This window comes from Chlamydotis macqueenii, chromosome 5 (genome assembly GCF_036417535.1).
Source record: "Chlamydotis macqueenii isolate bChlMac1 chromosome 5, bChlMac1.mat, whole genome shotgun sequence".
NCBI lineage: Eukaryota > Metazoa > Chordata > Aves > Otidiformes > Otididae > Chlamydotis > Chlamydotis macqueenii.
Window position 1 is genome coordinate 57,156,234 of NC_141560.1, and position 11,203 is coordinate 57,167,436.

The 11,203-nt window shown below is 38.1% G+C and overlaps 1 protein-coding gene across 1 annotated transcript in view; it reads left to right on the forward strand.

Annotated features, from left to right (window-relative positions):
• Positions 1 to 10,335, forward strand: part of RRAS2 (RAS related 2) — a 46,550-nt gene extending 36,215 nt beyond the window's left edge. The window contains exons 4-6 of the mRNA XM_086748290.1: positions 1,473 to 1,581; positions 8,270 to 8,388; positions 8,868 to 10,335. Coding sequence (XP_086604416.1) covers positions 1,473 to 1,581; positions 8,270 to 8,388; positions 8,868 to 8,955 — 316 coding nt within the window. The 3' untranslated portion in view covers positions 8,956 to 10,335. The remainder of the gene's footprint in view (positions 1 to 1,472; positions 1,582 to 8,269; positions 8,389 to 8,867) is intronic.
• The last annotated feature ends 868 nt before the right edge of the window (positions 10,336 to 11,203 follow it).

Sequence of the window (11,203 nt, forward strand, 5' to 3'; positions counted from 1 at the left end):
TTTCTCTTCCCTCCTGTTTTCCCCTTCTTAAATACGTTATCGCAGAGGCGTTATCACGGAACATTCTGCTACCAATTGGCTCGGCCTTGGCCAGCAGCGGGTCCGCTCTAGGCCTGGCCAAGTCCACTGAACAAAGGGGAGTGACTTCTAGCAGTTTCCTACAGAAGCTACCACCTTAGGCCCCCCCTCACTAAACAAAACCACAATACCTGCATATCACTCTCCTCTCTGAAATCCTTCAAAGACTTCTGAAGAGTAGAATTTTCATTTTTGTTCTGATAACTATTTGATTCAAGACTTGACTTGCCTGACAATGAAGTGTCTGTTAGCAATGTCTGTCCTGTGTGTGTGGTGAAAGTAATTCCAAGCAAGAGGAAATCTAGACGACTTGGTACCTTTCAGCTCTTCCTCCAGTTGCTGCAGACTTCAGAGCAGAGTGTTAAAATGCTATATCTAAATAGAGGTCAAAGTATGCTTAGTGGCATACCTTCCTTCTATTTCACCTTTCTTCTTATGATTGCTTTATATGGATGAGGTGGATTTACGTTGTCATGTCCGACTATGTAATTTTTTTAAAGGCAACTTTCTTACTGGTAATTGTCTTGCTTTTACATTTTGGTTTGCAAATGTAAGTGTAAATGGCTTCAGACTATACGACTGGAATTAAATATAGTGCTTGGGAAGTCTGTGCTCCAAAGAGTATGTAATTCTCTGCAAGCATCTGTGCCAAAGCTCCTTATGCAGTGATGTAGCTTTAACGGTGTTTACTTTAAAGCAGTGATTTTTAATTCCGCCCCCCGCCGAAATCCTCGTTTAGACCAGAAGTAGCTTGTTTAATATACTGTCCTCAGAGAAGCTTTCGGCTTTGCTCATCTTCCCTTAAGCACTGCTGGAATATGCCTTACTGCTTGAACAGCATCAGTATCTGGTATAACTTAGCTGGTAACTGGAAAGCCTTCTGATCATTTAGTCCTACCTTTTTTGTGTTCTCAAGAAGTAAAATTTTCCAGCTCTGATAGCCTGCTTCAAAATTCCTACAAGTAGCTGTGGGGGTTACCAGCTAAAGTACTGATCACTAGGGTCCCTAGACTGTACTATGAATATTCTAGCCAGAGTTGAACTCCAAAGTCGGTATTTATAGAATCTACTGTTGTTGCTTGATTCTCTGCAACATGTTGGATTCCAGGTCTTTCTAGATCAAGATGCAGCAAGCACTTTGCTTACCCTGCAGCCCCACCTAAGTCCAGTGCATAGCACAGTGTTAACTCAAGGATTTTTTTTAGTTTGAGTGTTGAATGATTCTCTTAACTGGTCATGCTGTGACAGAGGACTCTTTGGTGGAGCGCCTGCAGCTGTCTGCTTGTGTGGCATGGCATGGCAAGTCTGAGTAGGTGACTCATAATTTCTGAACTTCTGCAAAACCTGAGTCTCTATGAATTAGTACACTCATGCTCTACTTTATTCTTTTACAGTTTTGAAGAAATTTATAAGTTTCAGCGACAAATTCTTAGAGTGAAAGATCGTGATGAATTTCCTATGATTCTAGTTGGTAATAAAGCAGATCTGGACCACCAAAGACAGGTAATTAACTTGCTGTTAGTTTCTGCTCACTTTCTTCTAGAAACTTTACAATTTTCCTTACAAAAATAGAGTGGGAACAAGTAACATGAAAAAAAAATAGTATCATACTAACTAATTCCAATGCAAGAAACATAACTGCACTCAGTTTTTGTACTTGAAGGATCTTAGAAGCATAATGGCATTCCATATGCAGCCCATTTTCTGTCTGACTCAGTTGGGGTTATGTTGAGACCATGTACAGAGTGGAGAGCTTTCTGTCATGACTTGATTACTCAGGCACGAATGTGTCTAATTCCTCTGTTCTGTTACTCGCCATAGGACACTGTGCCAAGCAAAGTGCATTCCAGCACTAGCTCTAATGATCTTGAGACTTCAGTGCTGTTGCTTTTACCATTCACTGCTGTTATGTATAAATGTGTAGCCATTCGCTATTTTCTATCTGGCCACTCATCTTCTGCATAACTGACTTAAAGCTTTGAAAGTTGGAAGTACAGCAACACAGTTACTGTTGTATTTCTATACCTTAAAATGAAAGTTTTGAAATGAGTAAATTTCAACTTCATGTCTAGTTGTAAGAGAGCTTAAAATATTTGGTTCAGAGTGATTTAAAGAGGGAGCTTTAAATTTGTTTTCCCTATCTACTCTTCATTTTCATGAATCAAACTGATTTGCACTGAAACAAAAATAATCCTACTACCTTATCAGAAAAGGAACAGACATCAAACTTGTATTCTTCTTCAGCAGGTTGCTTCAGAAATTTAATATTTTTTCCTGAAACAGTAAGATGACTTTTAAAGCTTGATAGCAAACCAAGCAAAACAATTGATTTTGATCTGAGAGTAAACTAAGTATTTCTAAAATTGCTGTAATTATTTTGAGAGTTTCACAAGGAAAACACATCTTTAAACAATAAGATTTTCTCAAATTTGCGTACCAGGACATGACTTAGTGTGTGTCAGCAAATGCTTACATAGTGTTTGTTCTCTGCTAAATAAGATATTGTCTCTGTCAAAAAACAGTTGCTGTAACAAGAAAAAAAATTAGGCTCAAAACAAATAACATTAAAGAGTTTAGTGGGTTAGTACATTGTTGTTTAATGAATTTCTTGAATACTGCATAAGACCTTCAGTACAAAAAAGTTTGTGTTGAGTATGTTCTCTTGATTGTCACAGCCTCTTTACCCCAGAATCTGAATAGAAAGGTCATGACAAAATTAAAACCTATGCTGAAATGTAACGTCTTAAAAGAAGTTTTCACAGAAGTAGCTCAGGAACTCATCAGAAGTAAGTTCATGTACTCACAGATGCAGAGAATTATCAGCCTGTCCCTGAGATTGGAGTGAAACTCACTCTTCAGTTACTGTCGTGCCCCCATCAAAATTCACAAATTTAACTTTGCAGATCCTGGGACATAATGGAGTCTATCTCATGCACAAATGTTGGCATGGAAGCTTTGTAGGTGAAACTGAACTGTTCTGCAAACTGTAATTGCTTCGAAGACAAATATCCAGATGCTTTGGGAGGGAAACAACATCATTGCTTTCAGCCCCAGTTCTCAGAGGATACCTGTAAATGTAGTCGGTAATCCTGTAGATTCATTTCTAGAAACAGTTAGGAACTTTGTTCTTTCTCCTCCACGCTCCTAATGTTATTACACTGCATCTGTTTCCCCTTTAAAGGAAGAGTTGCCTGTCACCTGTTCTCGTGCTAGTCCCTCTGAACCTGATTCCTAGCTGCTTTTTCAGATGGTGATAGGCTGACACACATTCAGGTTCAAAGCAGCTGTTTTCAAATTGCTTAACTTCGCAGTTTTGCTTATTATATCTGAACACAAATAAAAGCATATGTCCTGAAAAGCTCATTTTGCTTTTTATGGCTATATTAATTGTGCTAATTGATTGGATGCTGACAAGCATAACTTTTGGTGCTATCAGTCACACAATTTACATGCCAATTGGTGGATTTGTGACTCCCATCATAAGTTTGGGGATTAGACTGAAATAGCACTTCTAGGTTTGCTGAAACAGCCAGTAATATGTTCTTAACTCTTCCCTGCCCCTTCCCTGTCACATGATTTGTTTCAGTTGGCCTTTAGACAGTCTGAAGGAATGGTTTGGGGATGCTGAGCTGACATAATTGGTCCCCAGAAGGGAGAGGCTCCCCTCCCTCTTGACTTCACATTCCTGCTTTTTCCTTTGCTGGCCCTAGCTCTCACTTCAAACACTTTGAGTTGAATCATCTCTCTAGACAGGGAGAAAAACAGATGAGGTGGAATAGTTTTGAGGCCTGTGTGAGTTAAATGAGCTTGCAGAAAGATTGAGTGCTAGTGCTCGAAGCATGGGAAGGGGTGGGACTGCGGCTTGGAGCAGAGCAGGGAGGAGTTGGGGTGGGGAGAAGAAAGTGAGGCATCACCTTTTGGCAGCAGCAAACAGTTAGATGTTATCAGCTGGATGTTAAATGCAGCCAGACTCTCTGCTCTATCATGTGAACTCTCGATGAAGGCATCCATTCAGTGAGTTTGACCAGCTTGCTGATCTGACTGAAAACTAGTCCTGCCGCCACATCTCCCCAAGTACAGTAGAGCACCAGATGTTTTAGTAATAACCACTACTGACGAAGGAGTAGACTTGTCAGTTCAGAATACGCATAACTTTTTGTAGATAACTGCTGGCTTAAGCTGGGTCAAGTCTGATCATTCCCCTGATGGCAGGGTTTCAAGGAAAATCTAAGTTGCAACAGGAAAGTGCTTTGGTTTCATTAAATGCTAGCTTTTGATTTTGCATCATGACTGAACTAATACAATGACCTAGTGCTAAGATCATCTGTGTTGTTACATACCTTTAAAGCAAGGTTTCAGAGAGATCCTTGTGACTTTAGTTTATGCACAGGCAGATGATGAGCAAAGTTAATGATCCCAGGCAAGCACCCTCATGCTTTGACCTTGATCAGCATCAGCCTAGATGCTAGCAAACAAGCAGTTAATATGTTGGTTTTGCAGACTCACTGCTTCACAAATAGCTTGGCCTGAGGTGGCTTATTCCAGAGGATGGCCACCTGGGTAGTGGCCTGCTCAAATTCATTAACATTTTGTTTTGGCCTTTCTCTTGGCTATTGTGAACTTGTATGAAAGTATGACAATAACTTCCTGAGGTGGTAGATTTTATGGCCATATACAGTGATGTTCTCACAGATGGAGCATACCTTCAGGTCTTCCCATGGCTTGCCTGATTTTGAGCTTTATAGATAGCTAGCAATCAGGCATATGATGCAGTGTTGTGCAAGTCGATCTGTTTATCTGTCAGTGCTTCATAACTACAGTTTGTGTGTTCTAAAGTGACCTTTTGAATGACAATGCAGATAAAACAGATTTAGAGAATGGTGATCTACCCCCTACAGAAAAGTGTGATGGTAGCCCGCTGTAAGCATGAACGAGCAGGATGGGCTGGTGAGGCAGAAAATCAGGATGACAGATGCACTCTTCAGGAGTGACAGAGCTATTTGCAGGAGTGGGCAGTGTTCCTACACAGGGAGCCCTGTAGGGTGACCAGAAGGAAGTAGAAATGGATTCCTCTCAAACTTGAGGAAGCACTTAACTGTTACCTGCTGATGTAAGTACAGTATGGCCTTCAATCTGCATAAGTATCCAGGCACAATACAGATGCAGTGTTAGGTTAGATGGCCTTGTAGAGTTGCTTTAGGTGGAGGAAAGACTAAAAACTTCAGAGATAAATATTTCTGACAGTTCTCAGATGCAATAGTGAAGAGGGAGGGCTGTGGGAGAGACGTTCACAGGACTCTTGTGCAGATACTCAAATGGAAACTGTTTCAGTAAGAAGAGTGTTACTTAGGGAGTTGGGGAATAACTTGCTCACTTAAATCTTATATAATCATGTTTAATTTGAGAAATTTTTACCAAATGTCTGAACAGCCTGAATGAATGATACCCAAAACCAGACAGTAAAATATCCTAAAACAGAGGTTGAGCATTGTGATTCCTATTCATATTCAGCCTTAAGCTTATCAAAACGAAGAGATTTTAGCTGCAAAACCAATGCACACACATACACACGGAGTTACTTCCAGAAAATCAGTGATTCTCTTTGGTTCTGTCAAAATAAAATACAGTGTTCTTTGAAGAAAAAGAACTTAGTTTTTATTTTCCTGGTGACATTTAATAAGTCATCCCAATCACACTTACTGGGAAATCCGTCATGACAGAGGGTTGTCATGCTTGAGAGAATAAAAAGGTGTAAATTCATATTTTTGTTTTCAAATATTTCTATAGTATTTACTACGTTTCCCTTAGCTAGGGAAGTGGAGCTAGTATGCTCTAGCCTCTAACTTACAACTTGGGCACTGCATATGCTTCCGTAGTGTGCCAAAAACAAAGTTTTGTTTTTGGTTTTTTTTTTGGTTTTTTTTTTTTTTTTTTAAAACTGACTTACTTTGTTAAGGTCACTAAAATTGACCACAAGCTTCTTGACAATGTAAATAGACAAAAAGATTATTTTGGAATTAAGAAATTACAAGTCTTCTAACAAATACAATAAGGGCTTTAATGTTGCATCTATAATATTTTAAATGCAGAAAACTGGGCAAGTGTACCTTAACTTTATTACAGTGCACTTGTACCTCTAATGTGCTTTAGATATAATAATGAAGAAAGTACCATGTTTATTTAAAAACTGGGTCCAGTTTCTCCTTGGTACTATGCATTCCTTCTCAGTTATTTGTTTTTATTAGACTTTAGCATCTCACTTTCTGGGGCTATACTAGACTATGCAGGAATGAAGAAAAGTAATGGGGGTTAGTTTTGCAAAAACTCATACTTCTACCTTGCTTTTATCTGGTGAGTGAGGCAGAGATGTAGAAAACATTATACAAGCCCTGGTGCAAACTTTGGGGGGTTCTGCAGTGTCATCGACATGCCAGAAAACAGCTACAAGTATTTCTCAAAATGTAGCCTTCGTATGCTTTGGAGTAAGGATATTTCAACATCTGGGGTGAAAGGTAGAAGTGATTTTATTGCAGCTAGTGGAGCAAAAATCTTGAATATCATTCAGTTTTCAGACACCAGTGCAGGACTGAAGTATGCCAGTCATTTTCGCTTTGTGCGAAATGACACAGCTGCTGTTAAAAATGCAGCTCCAGTAGTTGATCTTGGAGTTGGGTTGGGTTTTGGTTTTGGGTTTGTTTTTTTGTGTTTTTTTTTTTTTTTTTTTTTTTCCTTCAATAGATGGCAGTAACACTGAAATAAATGTAGAGTTTCCATGAATGTTTGACATCAGTAGATGCATCCTGAGTTATTCCAGGTAATGGCACAAGGTGCTGGGGACTTCTTGTAGGGCTTCATGGAAGGTCTAGTGGGAAAAGACCTCAATTCAGCAGTAAATATTTGAATGTAATGCCAGTGGGGATGCTAAGGACAGAGGAGTCAAACGTGTTGAGACACCGTGCATGAAGGCTCTCAAATAGTGTGTGTAGCTATTAGAAAAGTATTTTGCAATCTAAAAAGTGCTTCTGGATCCTACACTGTGGTGAAAGCTCCCAGTTATGCTCTTCTGTTTCAATCTTTCCATTTCTGTGCAGCTTCTTAATCTAAGTGAATACCTGAGTGCCTTTTCAAAACTAAATTAAAAGAAACTCTCACTTTTTGTTCTGACTGTATCAGTCCTCTATGTGCTGGTTTAACATTTTTCTATGAAAGCAGTGTAGTCTTTGACATTTCTTCCACTAGCCATTGTCTTGGCAAGATCTGTTGTACTTCCTTTTATCACTGAAAGCTGCCCTTTCCTCCCCGGCCCTGTGGATGACCTTCCTGTTGAAGCCTCGCATGCCTTGCACTGCTCAGGTTGGCTTTCTGTTGTCTGACCTTGCTCCTTTCTACTTCATCCAAAAATATGCAGCGATGTCATTTGGTTTTGCCCTGTGACCAACTTATTCCTCCTTCCTATAATGGTCCACTAGCTTCCTGCCTTCTGCTTCATCACTTCAAATTTTATAGCAGCTCTTTATGATGCTCATTATTTCCTCTGTTGTCCCAAGGAGTTGAGAGGTAGACAGTTTATTTCATATCTCTGGATAGCCTGAAGGCTTAGTGGATTTTTAGATCTCTTGTAATTTAAGCTATGTTTAAAACTGACTGTATTAATATTTTGCTGTGTCATAAATAGATTTTTTTTTTTTTCCCAGACTTTTATAAAGATTCAGAATCTAAACATCAGTTCTTGTTTTAAAAGTAATCTGATTGTTTTTTCTCTAAATTTAGCTGGGACAGGGAGAAGATGAATTTAGCAATAGCGTTCACAGTTCTGCTAGTAATCCAGCAGATTTTATTTGACTGAAGCACTTGCTCTGGGGAGGAATAAGGAATTATTGTCTGCTTATGAAGGAAAGCTTGGTCTTGTACAGAACTGAAGACAAGGCAGCTGCAGTGAGGGAAATTCCTTAGAGGGTTAGTCTTTATTTGTTGCAGAAACTTTTTTTAAAAAAGTCTTCAGTTGCATTTGAAAAGATGTATTACATGGATTTGTTTCCCAGTTGTATTATGTGGACAGTGTGGAAATTATTCTGTGGACAAATAAGCATTATTGTTTGAGGGAAATGTTTCCTTAACGTGTATATGCAGTATCTGCTGATACGAATGTGCCTACACAAGCCTTGTACTTAACGATTGATGTCTGGTACAGGTGACACAAGAGGAAGGTCAGCAGCTAGCACGGCAGCTTAAAGTAACATACATGGAAGCCTCAGCAAAAATCAGATTGAATGTAGACCAAGCTTTTCATGAACTTGTCAGAGTTATAAGGTAAGTATGTAACTTAAGATCAGATAATTAATGCCCCTACATTAATGAGTAGCTCCAGCGTATGTATTGAAATGTAGTGGTAAATCTCTGAGAAAATTGTGCCTGCTGTTACCTGTAAACTTCAACCAATGCTCTCTGTTATAAAATACACCTGCTTATTAGGAAAAATGTTTACATGAGTGCTATGTGTATTTGAAAGATAATTTCTTTGCATTAATCTCTCAGGTTTTGTTGCTCACCTGGTGAGTAAGCTTGATAAATTAAATCTGAGATTGGCTTTCTCTAAAAATGATGTATCCTTAAAAAATAAAAAAGCAAACCCAAAAATCTGTCACTCATTTAATCAGTAGTTTGAGTGTCAAAAGTAAGTCCATCCTCTATAAAAGTGTAAAAAAAGTAACTTTTTTTAAAATAATAAACTTTATTTTTATTTAACTAAAAAGGATTCTATGAATTTCATTTGAAATATCTATTTCCAGGAAATTTCAAGAACAGGAGTGCCCTCCTTCACCAGAGCCAACACGGAAAGAAAAAGACAAGAAAGGCTGCCATTGTGTTATTTTCTGAAAATCCCAAGAACCAAGCTATCAACTGCCAGATTTATTTTTTTTATTTTTTTTTCTTTCCATCATTTTGCATCACTTCTGGTATTGGTCTAGCCTTATATGTGCATGTCCTAAAAGTGGTCACCAGAATAGCCTTAGTCCAAGAAGCTGGCAGAATAGTTCTTGAAGAAGACTCAGTCATCCTGGGGCAGACTTCAAAGCAAAACACTAAGGCTGCTTCTTTAATACCACAGTTCCTTCCTTCACTCCCTTAAGAGCTTGCACCTTGTGGAGTTTTATTTGCAACGGAGATGAAACAAAACCAAGTAGGACAAGGTGTTGAAGTCATGCATAAGTTGTCTCTTGTGAATTAATTTATTTTTACTTCTGACGTTTCATTAGCTATTGCAAAGACCTATATTGAAGTATAGAGAATACTTTTTAAAAAAGGGGTGGATTGGCTTTTTTTTTTTTTTGCCCTCAGTTAAATTAGACTTGAGTATTCAGCTAGCCTTAAGAAACCTACACTGAATTTCATTGTCAGCAAAAATTTTCATCTCTCGTTTATGCTGCAGCTTTATTTCAGTGGCCAAAACAGTCTACTGTATTTATTTTGTGAATCCAGAACAGCTACAGGATAATTACTACTACTATTAAGATATGGCCGAATACCTGAGCTCATTCTGGATTAAGGCTTATTCAGCTTATTAAGAAATTTCACATCATTTATTTGGAAACAAATTGTGTCTTCCTTTGTATTTCTGGGTAAGGGATTAAGGAAACCTGAAATTGTAGCTGTTTTTGTTTCATGTGATATAAAAATGAATTTGATCTTTCCATTGTCAGAGATGATTAAATGTTTTTGCTATATACTTTTATACATTATTTTCTTATCAGACTAGTTAACAAGTATTTTTATATGTTTGTAAGCAAATATGCTTTCACAGCATAACTTGTGTATATGTAAAGATGAGTATTTAATTCTCACAGTTCACTTTTAACTGACAAAATGTGGGATTTGCCAAACTGTGGTAAACTTCTTACTCTTCCAGTTGTACCCAAGAACGGCCAATTATGTGCCTGCCCAACGCACCCATAGAGTAAAATCTAGTGTTGTGTTTTAATGACTTTCAGTATCCCTTACTAAAGATTGATCATTATGTGAATTATTAAACTGTAAGACTTTTAACTGATTGTTTAGTTAAACTGTGGATGGTTGTTTAATTGAGTTCTGTGGATTGTGTTTAAACAATTCAAGAATATGTTCCCTGATATTGAAATACTGAGTGGTATTGCACAGTTGTCACCTTACTGAATGTGTCCAGCAGTTCTTTGAAACTTGATTATTAAGCAAACCCTTGTATAACTTCAGGTGCTAGAATTAAAGATGATCTAACCATTATGAAGGGGTAAGCATATTGCCTCTTTCTGACTCTCTTCCAAAACCTGAATTTTTTGGGGGGGTGGCGCAGGGAAGCGGGTGATGAAACCTAGTTAGGAGATAGGTTGTGCAGGTGTGCATATCTTTCTTCAGGCTTGGAAGTAAAGAAAAGGCATTTCAATTGAAACCATGGTAGAAGATAAAAACTGATGTTTACTTTGATTTATAGTCAGTGGTCCCATCAACAAATCTTTCGTGTTTTTAGGCTGTCACGTGCTCTGCTATAAATCTGTAAACATCTGCTGAGAAGACAGTGCTTAAACAAGTTCCAGTTACTTTTACTGCAGCAAAGCATCAAACCTGGAAGTAACACCAGTGCCATGCATAGCAGAGGAATTAAAGTTTTTTTATGTAATTTAGATTAGGTTGTGTAGTGCTGTCTTTGAGAGAGAGTGGGTAGCCTTGTCTTCCTCTCCACCCCTGAAATATAGTTACTGGTTGGTGAACGGCTACTATTAACAACATGTAGGAAATTCAGAGTAGAAGTTATGGTGGAAAGAGATTACATTTTAAGTCAAATGTAAGAAATTAGAGCCTGTAGCAAACACCATGTGTTTACTTAAATACGTAAAGCTCTCAGAAGTTGGCACACTAAATGTGTGGAATTGGAATTGAGTTAAAACAACAAATGACAGCATATGTGTTGAGATGAAATTTTTTGAGGTGCAAATACCTTTTCAATTTTTTTCCTTTTTTTTTAACCTTTGACTTATGAAAGATTGGTTTTAAAATAGACTTTTATAGATACGTCTTTTAATCTGTAACTATCTAATTCATAGAGAAGGTGGAGAGCGCCACACCCTTGCATTTCCTCATGCAAAGGAAAGCA